Below are 15,764 nucleotides of genomic sequence, written 5' to 3' on the forward strand. Positions count from 1 at the left end.
GAAGGATAAACTCAAAAATTGTATAGAACGTGAGCCAAATAATCTACACTATGGAAGATTACTTAAGTTTATACAATGTTCTTACTGGAAAAGATACAATTCTAGACATTATGTATAGCTTGGTAGACAAGACTTTGGATCAGTATTTGTTTGTGAATGTATTTGAGAATATGTATTTTGTTTGAAGCCAGTCATTTAAGGTACCTTTTTGCACTTCCAGGCAGGCAGGAGCAACGTCAGCCTTTGGTTTGAATACACAGGAATTTGATGTCTCCATGGCACCAAGACTATGCTGTTACTGAGCTTCATTAACATTCCAGAAACAAACAAATGGTTTTCAAAGGGTTTAAGAGCTCGCATTTTCTGCCATACTAGCCAGGTCATAAAGCTTTTTGGTATGCTCATAGTAGCGGACAGAAGGAAGTCATGTCTGCTCTGTACACATTAGTCTTACTGTGCCTCAATTTTCCAAATGAGAAAAAGGGTGAATAGGAAGCAATACCATTAAATTTTAAATTATTTATCACAGTTTGGTTTTGTCTATATGCCTCTCTATTGCCCAGTACAACAGACCAGTTTTGTAGTTCTGAGTGTTTATAAAAATAGTAATAAAAATCATTGCAAAGACTTTGCAGCTATGAACTGGAGCACATAATGACGGAGAATTTTAGCTGTTTGTGTTTCCCCTGTGATTCATTGGGGACTATCCACCAACACTGAATCAATGAATCCTCTATTATGTTTTATTTTCTCCAACAGATCTTTATGCTGATTCAGTCATCACAAACTGTATTTTCTTGTATACACTCATGCATTAAAACACTTCCACAGATCCAACTGTCTTCCTTGTCTCTACAAGAAATCTGGATCCATTCTTTTAATTTCAGTGAGAGTGACAACAGTCAAATCCATAAAGCCCCTCCGCAGTGAGAGTTCCAGATACTTCTGAGTTTCATTTTCTTATAAAATTCCAGAGTCATTAGGCTTTGTTCATGTACAATCAACTACAGGAACAGGACCATGATATCCATTGACTCTTAATGTTAGACAAAAAGATGGTAAATATAACTTTCTGCTTCTTTTTCTCATATTTTTTTTCTTTATTGTAATAAAAAACTCTTCTCCAAGGCAGAGTTCTCAGTTTTAATGATTAACTACTGTTTTAGCTATAGGTAAGATACCTGCTTCTCTGAAAGTGGTCTGGGAAATGGAGTGAAGGTGATCAGTGTATTGTGGAAAACCTCGGAAACAGTTTTTATACCACATTTACAAAATTCAAATCCATACTTTTTCATCACATTGAATTTAGACAAAATCAGCTTTCATAATGGTTGAAAATAAATTGAAAGAAATGTAAAAATCAAGTCAAAGGATTTTTTTTGGTTTTTATAAGTCTTCTGTAAGTCTAATCAAATGGACTATTTAAATAACCTGTTGTCTAGATAATAAATTATTACTATGGGCAGATGTGAACATGCAAAAAAGGATGTTTTGAGCTTGCTAAGACTGTAGAAGGGCTGGATTAGTCTGAGTAATGTGGGTACAAGGTGTTAGAAACTCTCTTGATACTGTCAAGGGGAGAATGAACAGTCGTCTTACCCCTCTTGAACATAAAATCATAGAATCATAGAATTGCTGAGGTTGGAAGGGACCTTTAAGATCATCAAGTCCAACCATTAACCTACCCTGACAAAAACCACTTCTAAACCATGTCCCTAAGTACCACATCTACCCTTTTTTTAAACACCTCCAGGGATGGTGAATCCACCACCTCCCTGAACAGCCTATTCCAAGGTTTAATAACCCTTTCACTGAAAAAGTGTTTCCTAATATCCAGTCTAAACCTCCCTTGACATAACTTGAACCCATTTCCTCTTGTCCTATCACTTATCACCAGGGAGAAGAGGTGAGCCCCCACCTCTCTACAACCTCCTTTCAGGTAGTTGTAGAGGGTGGTAAGATCTCCCCTCAGCCTCCTCCAGGCTAAACAACCCCAGTTCCCTCAGTCGTTCCTCATAAGATTTGTTCTCCAGACCCCTCACCAGCTTTGTAGCCCTTCTCTGGACACACTCCAACACCTCAGTGTCCTTCTTGTAGTGAGGGGCCCAAAACCGAACATAGTACTCGAGGTGGGGTCTCACCAGTGCTGAGTACAGGGGGATGATCACTTCCCTAGTCCTGCTCACCACACTATTCCTGATACAGGCCAGGATGCTGTTGGCTTTCTTGGCCACCTGGGCACACTGCCGGCTCATATTCAGATGGCTGTCCACCAACACCCCCAGGTCTTTTTCTGCCAGGCAGCTTTCAAGCCACTCCACCCCAATCCTGTAGCGCTGCATGGGATTGTTGTGGCCCAAGTGCAGGACCCAGCACTTGGCCTTGTTGAACCTCATACCATTGGCCGCAGCCCATCAGTCTAGCCTGTCCAGATCCCTCTGCAGAGCCATCCTACCCTCAAGCAGATCAACACACCTGCCTAGTTTAGGGTCATCTGTGAACTTACTGAGGGTGCATTTGATCCCCTCATCCAGGTCGTTGATAAAGATATTAAAGAGAACTGGCCCCAGCACCGAGCCCTGGGGGACACCACTTGTCACCAGACACCAACTGGATTTAATTCCATTCACCATCACTCTCTGGGCATGGCCATCCAGCCAGTTTTTTACCCAGCGAAGAGTACACTTGTCCAGGCCATGAGCAGCCAGTTTCTCCAGGAGAATGCTGTGGGAAATGGTGTCAAAAGCTTTGCAAAAATCCAGGTAGATAACATCCACAGCTTTTCCCTCATCCACTAAGCGGGTCACCTTATCATAGAAAGAGATCAGGTTTGTCAGGCATGACCGGCCTTTCACAAACCCATGCTGACTGGGCCTGATCACCCTGTTCTCCTGCATGTGCCGTGTAATGGCACTGAGGGTGATCTATTCCATGACCTTCCCAGGCACCGATGTCAGACTGACTGGCCTGTAGTTCCCTGGATCCTCCTTCTGGCCCTTCTTGTGGATGGGTGTCACATTTGCCAACCTCCAGTCAGCTGGGACCTCCCCGGTTATCCAGGACTGTTCATAAGTGATGCAAAGTGGCCTGGTGAGTACTTCCACCAGCTCCTTCAGTACCCTTGGGTGGATCCCATCCGGCCCCATAGATTTGTGCACCTCCAGGTGCTGAAGCAGGTCCCTCACCATTTCCCTTTGGATTATAGGGGCTTCATTCTGCTCCCCATCCCTGTGTTCTAGCTCAGGGGTCTGGGTGCTCAGGGGTCTTGGTGCTCAGGGGTCTGGGTACTCAGGGAACAGCTGGTCCTACTGCTGAAGACTGAGGCAAAGACAGCATTAAGTACTTCAGCCTTTTCCTCATCCTTGGTCACTATGTTACTGGCCCCATCTACTAGAGGACAGAGATTATCCTTAGTCCTCTTTTTATTGCTGATATATTTATAGAAACTTTTTTTGTTGTCCTTGACAACAGAAGCCAGGTTTAGTTCTAACTGGGCTTTGGCCCTCCTGATTTTTTCCCTACATAGCCTCACTACCTCTTTGTAGTCCTCTTGAGAGGCCTACCCTTCCTTCCAAAGGCCATAAATCCTCTTTTTTTCCCTAAGTTGCAACCCTAGCTTCTTGTTCAGCCAGGCTGCTCTTTTTCCATGAAATCAGTACTTCTTGTAGGGAAGAATAAATATATAAATCAAGCATAACAAATAGTGACCTGGACATTTTGTAATTAATTGGATGGACAACTACTTGTAACTCCAAAAATGCCACCATCCTCTCTAGCAGGCTGTAAATCCATATCATTATTGCAAAGAATACCTACTGGGCAGAGCACATCTAAATAATCAAACCCCCAGAAATATAAAAAAGCTGCAAAAATCTATGTTTTGCTTACTCAGACTGTAAGAAGCACCTCTCAAGTATCCCAGTTGTTCTCAATTTCAGATGTAGTAGAGGCAACGGTAGGTTTTACCAGGAATTCTCCATTTCCTTTCTGCTCTCTGTGACTATTATCCTATGTAGAACTAGTGAATTATTTGCTTGGAATTTTATCCTTGTCTTAAAAAACCTGTGCAAACGGGCACAATTTTACAAGCTAATTCACCAGCTCCTTACTATTAGATGGACTGTTCATACAAACATACTTCAGTTCAGAAGTGTTTGCACTCTGCCTGTTCTTGCTGTTTATCTTTTGTGTAATTTGCAACATATTCCTACTACTATATACTGCTTGGGTGATTGAGCTTCTTCTGAGGCAGAAGGTGAATAAGATTAAGTCATAAAGAGCTATTAGTTTTGAGTGAATACCTTTGCATGAATATAATAGGTACAGCTAAATATGTTAACAGTGGGACTCTAACAAGTGTGTTTGGAAGTTTATCACAAAGTATAGGTAAAAGACAAACACATAAGAGGAGGATTTTTTTTTGGTACATATATTGCAGAGGCTAAATGTCTATCAGACATGGACGAAAGAAAAGTCACCTTTCTTCCTCTTCTGTAGTAAACTCTTCCAATATTCATGACAGGTGAGATGTTTCAAATCATTTATGTCACAATAGCTGGGAAAATAATCTGACTATGAGTAGTCATAAAAAGAAATACATTTGAGTACATTCTAGGTATGTAATGTATATATTTTTATTAAAATTTGTTTATGTATTTCTACATATTTTATATGCATAATACAAGAAGACAGTGAAGCTGACAGTAATGAATTCTAGTTCTGGAAGTAGAATTTCAAGTGCTAGGAAACTGATAAAACAAAAAAGCATAAAAAGGCTAAGAAAGGCAAAAATATTACTAGGATGTTTCAAAGGAATAGTATATTAAGATAAAAATAAATCCTAATGATAGTGCTTATTCATTATAAGGTGAAAACAGTATAAATATAAGTAATAATATGGAAGATATATGTGTTCAGCAAACACATATATATGTGTGAAAACACACTGTTTTGACTTTGGAAAAATGCCAGAGAATTATGAGGATATAGTTAATCAAGAAATACTTTCAATTTCAGCAATGGGAAGTATGCTTAAAAGAAGTTTATTATATCTTTCACTTTTTTCTTTTTAATCACCACGTCTGAATATCTGACAATTTTGAGACAAGGATAAAATGTATTGTATACTATCAGGGCCTGCTTCTTACTCCCATCAAGGGAAGCTGTTATGTTTACTTTGCCCACGTTGCAGTGTTTGTCCCTATTATCACGTTTCTGTTCAAAGGTTAATATTTTCAGAAGGCTGCTCGGTCAATATATGACTAAATCCCTTATTCTTCACCTTGACAACTGTAACAAACATTTAGTAAAGGTTGTGGCAGATTCTCCATCGCTTAACAGATTCTAAGTTGAAAGTTCTATGACCTGTGCTGTTAATGAGAATTTTTTCACCTGAGAATCTGTGATTAGCACAGCCTTGGTTATTACCCGATGCTGGTTCTGTCCACATCTGGGTGAATCTTCTCTTTAAAAACCAGTGTTTTCATTTTTTCTGCTAGAAAATATTTTCCACACTTACATGTTACTGTCGCAGAACTCCTGGTAGGTAGCTGCGAAATAATGGGATATTGCTGCTATGGGATCCTCTTTTATAAAATCTGTAAGACTGTGGTGTAGTTGGGGCCAAGTGGTGTACGTACAATCTGTTCTGAGCCTTTCTGCTATAGAGGAATTAGCTTGTGTACAATTTTCCCCAACAGCTACAGCTATACATAGCTTTTGCATTGAACGGGACAGAGGAAATGTCATTGATAGTGTTATGACCCCTGTCAGAGCCAGGCAGTTGAACTTGTCTTCTGTTTGTATCTGTGCAGCTGGCAGTTTACACGAGCCTCCGTCACAGATCAATGCATGATGCAACTCATGAGCATTATGATGTTTTGTTGACCTTTTTCTTCTGAAACTTAATATGGTAGTAGTTTCATTTTATATCATCCTGGAGTTATTCAGGCTATGGCCTCATTCAGGCTATGGCCTCAAACATTAAGAAATCCTCAGGCTTTTAAAGAAGATAGGCGGAGAAAAACACCACATGTTCTCCCATTGAGCTGTTCTACCAACAGATTAACTTGAGAATGGGAAACATTGGCTTCAGAATCCCATTGTCATTCCAGCCCACTTGAAGCAGTCACCTTCTCACCATCCAGGAGTAGAGCTGTCTCATTTAGAAGACATTGAGAGAAAGGAACACAGAAGAGTTCTTTAGTATTAAAAATGATGTGAAGTTTTTTTTCCAAGAGTCCTTTCCAAACTATACCACACTACTATTCATTAATCTTTATGTTTACTGGTACTAATACTGTTTTATAAAATACATAAGTTACTTATAATGAGGCCTAATGTTGCTAATTTTGCCTGGGTTCCATTTTGTGTATGGTTTACCTTAGGAAAGACTGTTGTGATTTAAGAAGAATCCATCAGACTCACTGTAAATCTCTTTCAGGCTCTGATTTAACCATCTGTAATAGCAGGGATTATATTCCCATTTCAAATCTTCTACACACTGCAATTTTAGAGTAGAATGGCTTTTTTTTTTTTATTTCCTTCAACTAGATGTTTTATATTGAACTTTCCCTGTACCTCCCCATATCACATGATTTAAAACATATTGAAATTAGTGCATTGGTAGAAGAAAAATGTATTATTTATATACACATTTGAAAAAAACCCTATGGCTTGAAATTCAAAAGAGACATTGACAGCCTTTGTTGGCCTTCTTCCCTAGAATTACTTTCAGATCCTCTTGCAATTTAAGCTTCTTTCAAGATGAAAACATGTCCACAACTTGTACAATACTCTATTAAGGGGTGTTCCATGTCAGAATATTATTCATGGATAAAACATCACTCTGAATACCATAGCATATCAACACAAATAAGAAATAATAGTAAAAAACAAAAGAAATAGTGTTGAAAGAAAAACTATTTTAAATTGTGCTTGTTTTTACCCCACACTGACTCCTTGACTGATTATTCTTTGACCTAACTTTCTCTAAGTAGAGCAAATGGCAGGAGTCCCCATTCAGCAGACAGAGGCTGTGGCATGCATGCAGTATAGCCAGTGTTAGAAAGAATGACTGCAAGACAAACAGGTAAATAAAGGTTGAGCTTTACTGTGTGATATGAGAAGGGATAAGGAAATAGGAGAGCATATACTGCTGCTTGCAAGATGAAATCAAGAGAAGAAAGGGAACTTAAGTACAGGTAAATAAATATACATAATTATGTAAGTCATATAGAAGGAACATAAGGATATGATTTGTAGTAAAATTTCTGAAAGAGTCATTAGCTCTAATTTCAGGATAGCAGTTATTAGTGATTCTTATGTATGCAGAAACTGTTTGTGAAAAACTCCTCACTCAACATGCTAAAAACAATGCAGCACAAACACCCCACGCGGAACTCCACCCTAAGTTTTCCTCCTTCTACACTTTGCTCTTCTAAACCCAGTTAATTCTTAAGTCTGAAATCTTTCCTCAAGTTTCCTGTTGGAGAAACTGCTAGTCACTTCTTGCTTGTCCGCATCTAGGTGTCACTGCTCCTGCACCCAGGCAGCTCACCTTTGGTGTCCTGTGTCCCTCTTTTTTCTTCAGAGATGAAGCTTCCTCTTGTCTCTCCCACAGGGTTTAGATCTTCATCTCTCCATATCCCAAAACACTTCATTTAAGAAAGGCATCAGGAAAATATGATAAATGGTTTGTAAGTTCTTTAAAAGCTTCAGCTCAGTCTGTGACGGAATTATAAAACTGTCATCTTTTTTTAAAAGAATTCAACTTCTGTATTCTACTCCCTCAGTTTCCTCAGCAATAAATTTCAAAGGAGGATTATTTGCTGCACTGATAATTGTTTCCACTGGTACGCTCTGAATCCAAAAAGAATGCCAAAACTTTTACAAAAGCAATAGCCTACTTCCCTTCTCTGAAATAGCACAAGATAAAGCAAAACAATCTCTGTAGCAAAAACTGCAGAAAGAACTCAATTAGATTAATTAAGCAAGACAAATTTCTCACAGTGCTAGAATAACTCAGTCCCTGGATTCAGTAAATAGAGAACTTGTAATAGAACGGGAGGAAATGCTTACTCAAGCTTGGAAATCCTTACTGAATTTGAGGTGGATGAGTCTATCGTTTCTAGTTTTACTCTTCCAAGAAATCATATGCTACTTTTGGAGAAGAGCCGTAAGACATATCTCTAAAAGTACAGTTCACAAAGAAACACAAAAGAAGGCAATCATCTGTGTCCAAAGTTAAGAGGAGATTCAGAAAAGAGCTGTAGTGAGTTACATAGAATGTACCCCATATTTAGAAAAACTTTTAATCTGTCTGACATGCATTGACAGCTCCAAAAATTGGAAACTGAAGTTGGCAATGTTCAAATTGAAAATAAAATACACTCTGTAGTTAAATGCTACAGCAGATTGTTGAGAAACTCTGAGAAGTCTTCAGCATCAGCTTTTAAGTCAGGATGAGATGCTTTTCTGGGACACGGTTTCTTCAGTCATAAACTTGCTGACATAGGCAGCAAGAGCAACTTGGTCATATTACTTTGACTGCATTAAGAAGGGGGACGATGAGGGTGTTATGGTGGTCTTTGTCCTTAGAAACTCTGTAAATGAAAATCAAACTAGCTTTCATAAGAATTGCAACTTTTCTGTTATTCTTGTATTTGAACCTCAGCTTTGATACAGACAATTGGTCAGATAGTTTAGAAGTTTAGAAGAAAAGATTTTATCCAGGTATAAAATGAATATTTTACATTATAAAGCTTGCATTTTTTTCCTCCTGTCAAAGCAACTCTGTCTTGACAGTACAATTCACCTATATTTTCTGATGTATTCAAATAAAAAACCACACTCAAATAAGCCCAGTAAGCACAGAATTTAAATATAAAACAGTTTTTCTTATTTCTTTTTTCTTTCACTTGAAAAGTACATTTACAATGCAGGGTAATTCACTTCTTTTAGTGCCTTCATTAATGTGGTCGATATGCTTGATGAATATTTTTTCATTTTAGAGAGAAAAAATATTCTGTGTAATTTTTCTCATCTCTTTCTATAAATATGGAGTTTTCAGCCATAAAGGCTGAAAAATTGGTGATTTCCAAATACTAATTTAGGCACACTGGTGATGTGCAGAGTCTTTAGGATACTGTGGGGATCTGTTTAGCCTTGTGTTCTTGACTGGTAAATTGCATCGAATTTCAAGTAAGTTACATAAAGCTCTTTTTATTATAATTCTCCTGATTTGTTTTGGACAAAAAATGACATCTGCAAGAATGTGTCTGAGAGGAAAGGCAGTTCATAGGAGCAGCACGAAATTGTCATCTATTATGTGTGTAAATCTAAGCTAGACTGGGGATAAAACAGTTTGGATCTTCAAGAGGAATATGAGAATGCTGGAAAGTAGAAGGCCTATACAAGAATGTACTTATCTGGGTTTTACTTTTAGTTGTGGGCTTAAAAGTACCAAAACAATATTAGTGTTGATTATACATTACATAGCTTATCCTAGTCATGTTATTTGTTTGCTACATCCTTGATTTTTGCTTTCTTTGTTAATTTTGTAAATGAATGTTGTACTATATTTCGCTGGGACCTTCAGTAGGATCTTTGAAGCTCTCAAATCTATTTATTTGCCTACAACCTTATCTAAGGGAAATCTTAATTGACATAGCTATATGAATGACTCGACAAAGTGGTAGCTAAATCACATTCCACAGGTTGCCTTGGACTTAATTCTCACAGTACTCAACTCTGTAACCAAAGCAGCTATTGAGGTACCTTGCAAAAGCAAAGATCCTGCAAATGCTGTGTATCTTGGCTAGATTTTGAGGACAATGAGCCCTTTCACTCAAGTCTATCTGGTATCTTAATTGCTAAGTAAATGAATAAAAGTTGCGTTTATTGCTGTGTAATCAACTGGTTTCTTTTCCCTGTTATCAATGATTTATTTTGGAGAGGGGAAGGGGATAAGTCTTTGAATTAATTTAAATCTCCCCTACAATTGAAAAGTCATCTGGTTTTAGGAATTGGACCTCCTATCTGCGTATTTCCTCAAAATGGAGATCAAAAGTACATAAAACTGGAAATATCATAAGGTCAAATGTGGTGTGATAATGTTTCTCTATATTGTTCAAATTAGCCAGCTATGTACCTAAGTGACTTATCATCAAAAAGCCAAGAACATGTCCTGTTTCTTGAAATGTTCTTAAAATTTGCCTTGTGCTAATGCAAACATTTGTTGCATTTGGTGCAAATTTTAGGAAGTTATTAATTGCTAGCAAATCTGGTTGCTCTAGGGCTGTATTCACATCAGGCTAAACATAAACAGTAGGGACAGCAGCATCCTAAGTGGCTTATTTTTTATTTATTTTTTTCCGAACAATGATTTTGTTATGGAGTACTGTCCCTACTTCTAATAAATAACACTCATTTCTTGTCCTATGCCTATAACACACGAGAGAGTATCACTGTCAAGGCCTGTTGTAATATCCAGCTAGTCACCCCCAGCTAGCTAACAGAGCAGAGTAGTTTGCAAATGAAGAACATTTGTCTGAATGACATATATCTGATAAGAATTGTTTTATTTTGCAGAGAGTTTGGCCGGTGGAAAGTGAACAATCTCGCTGTTGAAAGAAGAAATTTCCTTGGCTCCCCACTGCCACTTGCCCCTGAATTCTTTCGTAACATAAGGCTACTTGGACGCCGCCCGACCCTTCAACAAATCACAGAAAACCTTATCAAGAAATATGGGACACATTTCCTACTATCAGCTACCTTGGGAGGTAGATTTAATGCTTGGAAATATTGTACATGAGTTTGGCATGACTGAACTAAAACTGTTGGTCACAACTGATTTCTCTGTAAAACTGTCGTGGTCCATTCTCAGAGCAGCTGGTCTGAGTAACTCTCACTGGGCTAGACTTTAAAGCATGGGACAGGTTTTGACTACAAACCTCACGGCTCCTTCTTCTGCTAATGTTAAATTTTGCTTTATTGATTCTGTATAAACAATTTTAGGGACAAAAAGATAAGAAATCCCATTGCTAAGACTAAGGTACTTTTCCTGACTTTCTGGAGTGAGTGCTTCTGGTCTTTTGAGGATGTTTCTCTGCACTAAGAGGCCATTGAGGAGAGTGACATTTTTTTCTGTAAGAGGCCCAATTTACATAATAGCAGATTACAGAAGTATCTGAGTCCATTACAGTACTACAGAGATGAAGCAAGAAAACCAGTAACAATTATATCCAAAAAATCTTTTCAACTAGGAGACTTTTAAACTACTTTGACTGCTGGGATGTCCCTATATTGTCACTCTATCATTTTTAGGATTAGTCTCCACTTAACCAGTGGGACTAAAAGTTTCAAAATGAGATGATGATTCTTTGCCATGATTCCTATTAACGTGATGGAATCTGCATGCCTAAATCTCCACAGACTAATTCAGAAAGGATACCCTGATGTATAATTGGGATCCAGTCACCAAACGGATTGAAGAAATCTAGTAAGGAGACCTAATGTTTAAGAGAAAGCTTAAATTGTTCTGAATGAAAGATAATTAGTGCCTGCAATTACCCATCTAGGCTCTACAAAATGAACTGACATTTTAGAAACGCAGTTTTATCCCTTGGTGGGTGATTATATTAAAGATAATCCTGTTGATTGAGTATCCTTCCAGCAGGACAGTCTTGTCAAAATCCTTTATTCACCTGAGGAATGGTTCTCTTTAATACATTTCATAACTGAATTCTAACGATATATTAAGGAAATGACAGCCTTCCTATTCTCTTTTGGCTGATATCTGAAATCTGTAACAACTGAAATGGCTCACAGTAGCTCCATTTTGGAAAAGACCATTCTAGAAACAATGTGAATTTCTGTCTTACGGTACTTATTTAAAATAATAAAGAACCAATTCCTATCGTTATTTTTGGGAACTAGTGCTTCTATGGCAAATCCTTCACCATTAGAATTTTAAGAACAAATTATATATGTTGACCAGCAATTTTGAGTAAAATTCCCAGAATTTCTTTTAATTACTCCGTTTATATCTTCCATGCAAAAAAATATGCTTTTTATGAATGACCATGTATTTTCTTGTGTATATAGCACACAGCACATCTGAACAGTAAACTTCATTGCAGAAGAGAAAGAAAGCATTTCTTAAAAATTAAAGCACAATAATTAAAGATTTGGCTGCAGCATGTACCCTAATGCAAAGGTTATTCAGTGATAAAAATTATTTTTTAGGATTGTTAGTTATTTGCTAATTATTAACTAACATAACTTTCAGTAGTAACAGCCATATGATGAAATTCATTTTCAGGTTCAAATAGGACCTGACAACTTGGGGGAAATAGTCTAACACAAGCATAGTTCTCTTTAAGAGTACAAAGCACCAATATCACACTGATCACAAAAGAGCTACAGGCTTGACACCTTTTAGGAAGTATGGCCCTAAGTAAAACCTAAAACTTAAGGGTAGTTCTTTTGAATACATTTGAAAATTGTAGCTTAAACATTCAATATTCTCCCCAAAGCTTCAGGATTTGCTGCAAAGAAACTGGGATAGGGTGCCCTTTTCTCATCCCTCTTCAGACCACATCACAAAGCCTTAAATTCAGTAGCTGCCATATACTTACAAAAATTTTTCACTCATACGGAAGCAGTGTTGATTTCTGGGCTCTGTCAATGCTTAATGAAGTAAAAGGGAGTTTTTGTATTAACTTTGATGTATCTTGATTTAGGTCCCTAGCCTCAGTATTTAGGCATGATTTCAGGCACACATGCTGCCTTCCATTATCATTGGATGAGTGCTGAATACTTTGAAAAATTAGATCAATTAACATAATTACAAGGAATTAGTAATTTCTAAGAATGCTTTCATGAGGTAGCTAATAACCCTATACTCTGTGTGTGCTAGTTTTTATTTTTGGTCTAGATCGAATGGGGATTCCCAGAGATGTTTGTCCACACATTATTAACATGTAATTCAATTTTTCACTCTCAATAATGTACTTGTACTTTAATTACAAATTTTTTAATTCTGAAAGCTTTGTCACTTGTGTAGCTCCTTAAAAGCAGAAGACCAAACTGGGTGTGCATTTATTTAATGAATACCCAGTCATCTGTATTCGTGGATATAAAGGAAAGTTTGGCAAATGAGCGATCCTGTGGTAAGGTTTTTCTGCTTCTGTGACCTTTTTGCTTTCGTGAATATCCCTGTTTCACCATACAGGGAACTCTTGCACATGGTTGTTTGTGATACATTCCCAAGTCTTTCTTCACAAATACAGAAATATACTTCTCAAGAGCATTCTGAAGTGAGAACTTAGGGAAGTTCTATTTTTCTTGCTGCCACAAGATAATGTGGAAAATGACATTTCTCACTGCTTCTGTTTCTTATGGAATTTTATCTTCTTGTGACATAAGCCAAATGTCCATATCAAGCAGCTTCAAGCTGCATTATAGGACCCTATATAATCCAGTGTTTGCTGTGCTTGATTGAGCAATGTGTTCATGGGTGAGCTCATGTGCCTGTGCACAGGAGTAACTTCTGCTGCTGTTATTTGCTCAAACCATTGAAATGATACTATATACCTAGCATTAATTTATGTACGTTTTGAACCTGTACACTTTCATCAACATCTGCTTAAGTTTGGGAAAAGGACCTGATAAATCCCTAATGGCACATTCTATGATCCATACATGAATAGATTTTCCACTAGGGCTAAACTATTTTTTATAACAAAGGCATAATATATACATTTTTTAATTTTTACTATAATGTGTTACAGCTCTAGTAGCTGAGGTATTCTATTTAATCAGATACTTCTGAGGAGTTCATAGGCCAAAGACCATTACGCTTTGTAAGACACATACATGTGTACGAAAATGCAGATCTAAATAGGTAACTGTGGATGATGCTCAGATATATCTGCCTTTGAGTGTTACCATTTTATTAATGGTTTCTCACTTTCTGACATGAAGTGATGAGAGCTGTTTGAATCACTGTTTTTTCCTGCCACTACCCAGTCTACAGATGAAAATATGAAACGTCAAGGCTTATTATCCTTTCATCATTACAAAGATGTGAGTACAGGAAAACAATCTCAATAATTGAGGCAGAAAATATGAATCATATGAATATGTATTATTATGTATAACAAAATATATTTACTCCTTCAATAGATTTTTATATTTAGTTACAGTTGTTACAGCTTTATGCTAATTCTACCATGGCAATGATGGAGATTTGTGTTTTTTATTTAAATAATTCCTGAAGATATTCTTAAGATGCACACAAAATTAATTTCTAATTTCTGAATCATAGAATCATATAATGGTTTGGGTTGGAAGGGACCTTAAAGATCATCTACTTCTGAGCCCCTGCCATGGGTGGGGACATCCTCCGTTAGACCAGGTTGCTCAAAGCCTCATCCCACCTGGCCTTGAACACTTCCAGGGATGGGGCATCCACAACTTCCCTGGGCAGTCTGTTCCAGTGTCTCACCACCCTCACAGTAAACTATTTCTTCCAAATATCTAACCTATATCAACCCTCTTGCAGTTTAAAACCATTACCCCTCGTCCTATCGCTACAATCCCTGATAAAGAGTCCCTCCCTGTCTTTCCTGTAGGGCCCCTTTAAGTACTGGAAGGCCACTATAAGGTTTCCCTGGAGCCTTCTCTTCTCCAGGCTAAACAACCCCAACTCTCTCAGCCTGTCCTCATAGGAGAGGCATGCCAGTGCTCTGACCATCTTTGTTGCCCTCCTCTGGACTTGGTCCAACAGATCCATGTCCTTCTTATGTTGGGGGCCCCAGAGCTGGATGCAGTACTCCAGGTAGGCTCTCAAGAGGAGTAGAGGGGCAGAATCACCTCCCTCAGCGTGCTGGTCATGCTTCTTTCGATGCAGCCCAGGATACAATGATATTTATAAACTCTTATTTGGGAGTCTTATATCTAAATGACCATGGATTGGTTAGGAGTCTACATAAATTTCAATATACCTATTTTACTTCATACTTTTATTTTTTGAAAAGCAGAGTGTAGAATATTTTCGTCAACTCAGAAATGTAACTCATAAATACAAATCCTGGAAAATATGTTCATATAAACTTAGAAAGAATGAAATATATAGGCTAAGGTGTAAGCTTGGAAATTCCAGGGCTCGCGGGGACATTAGTATATATTGTGCCAAGCTCAGTCTATAGGATGAATGTCAGTTTCCTGCCCCCTATGAATATCTATCAGTGACAGCAGCTACATGGTAATAAAGCGCCAGCACAGTGATTAATCTAATTTCATGAACCAATCCTGTGGTGTTGTTTTGTGAGCATTACCAAATGTTTTTATGCTATTTCTTTTAAACCTGAGAAAGTGAAGTTAACTGACTCTTGAATTTAGTGAAGTGAGAGAATACTGCTTTCAGAGCTTGCAGAAAGCACAGCTGTGTGGATCTGATGCTGAATAACATGTTTTCTTAGTATTCACTGTCATTAATCCTTTTCAGTTCTTAAAATTCATAAACTTGAATAGTTTTCTCAATCACATTTGCTTTTTAGCTAATGCTTGGATGTCGTCTTAGCCTATTTCATGGTGGCAGACTGTAACCAGTAAAAAACAAGATTCATCCATGTTTCAAATGTGACAGAAGAGCCTCTTTTGGCGTGGGTATAATTTTCTCTAAATTAACTTAAAACTCAAATTGTCTTTCACAAATTAAATATGCGTCGGTGATGTTACTTTATAACCCCCCAAGTTCT

The 15,764-nt window shown here is 37.7% G+C and overlaps 1 protein-coding gene across 2 annotated transcripts in view; it reads left to right on the plus strand.

Moving 5' to 3' along the window:
- Positions 1-15,764, plus strand: part of BRINP3 (BMP/retinoic acid inducible neural specific 3) — a gene marked incomplete at both ends in the record, with an annotated part of 214,675 nt that overhangs the window by 99,654 nt on the left and 99,257 nt on the right. Inside the window, one exon of one of the 2 annotated variants that reach the window (XM_082484649.1) lies at positions 10,591-10,781. The exons of the other annotated variant lie outside the window; for it this stretch is intronic. Coding sequence (XP_082340775.1) covers positions 10,591-10,781 — 191 coding nt within the window. The remainder of the gene's footprint in view (positions 1-10,590; positions 10,782-15,764) is intronic. 2 annotated transcript variants of the gene reach the window in all.

This window comes from Vanellus vanellus, assembly GCF_965231255.1.
Source record: "Vanellus vanellus genome assembly, chromosome: 5".
NCBI classification, from domain to species: domain Eukaryota; kingdom Metazoa; phylum Chordata; class Aves; order Charadriiformes; family Charadriidae; genus Vanellus; species Vanellus vanellus.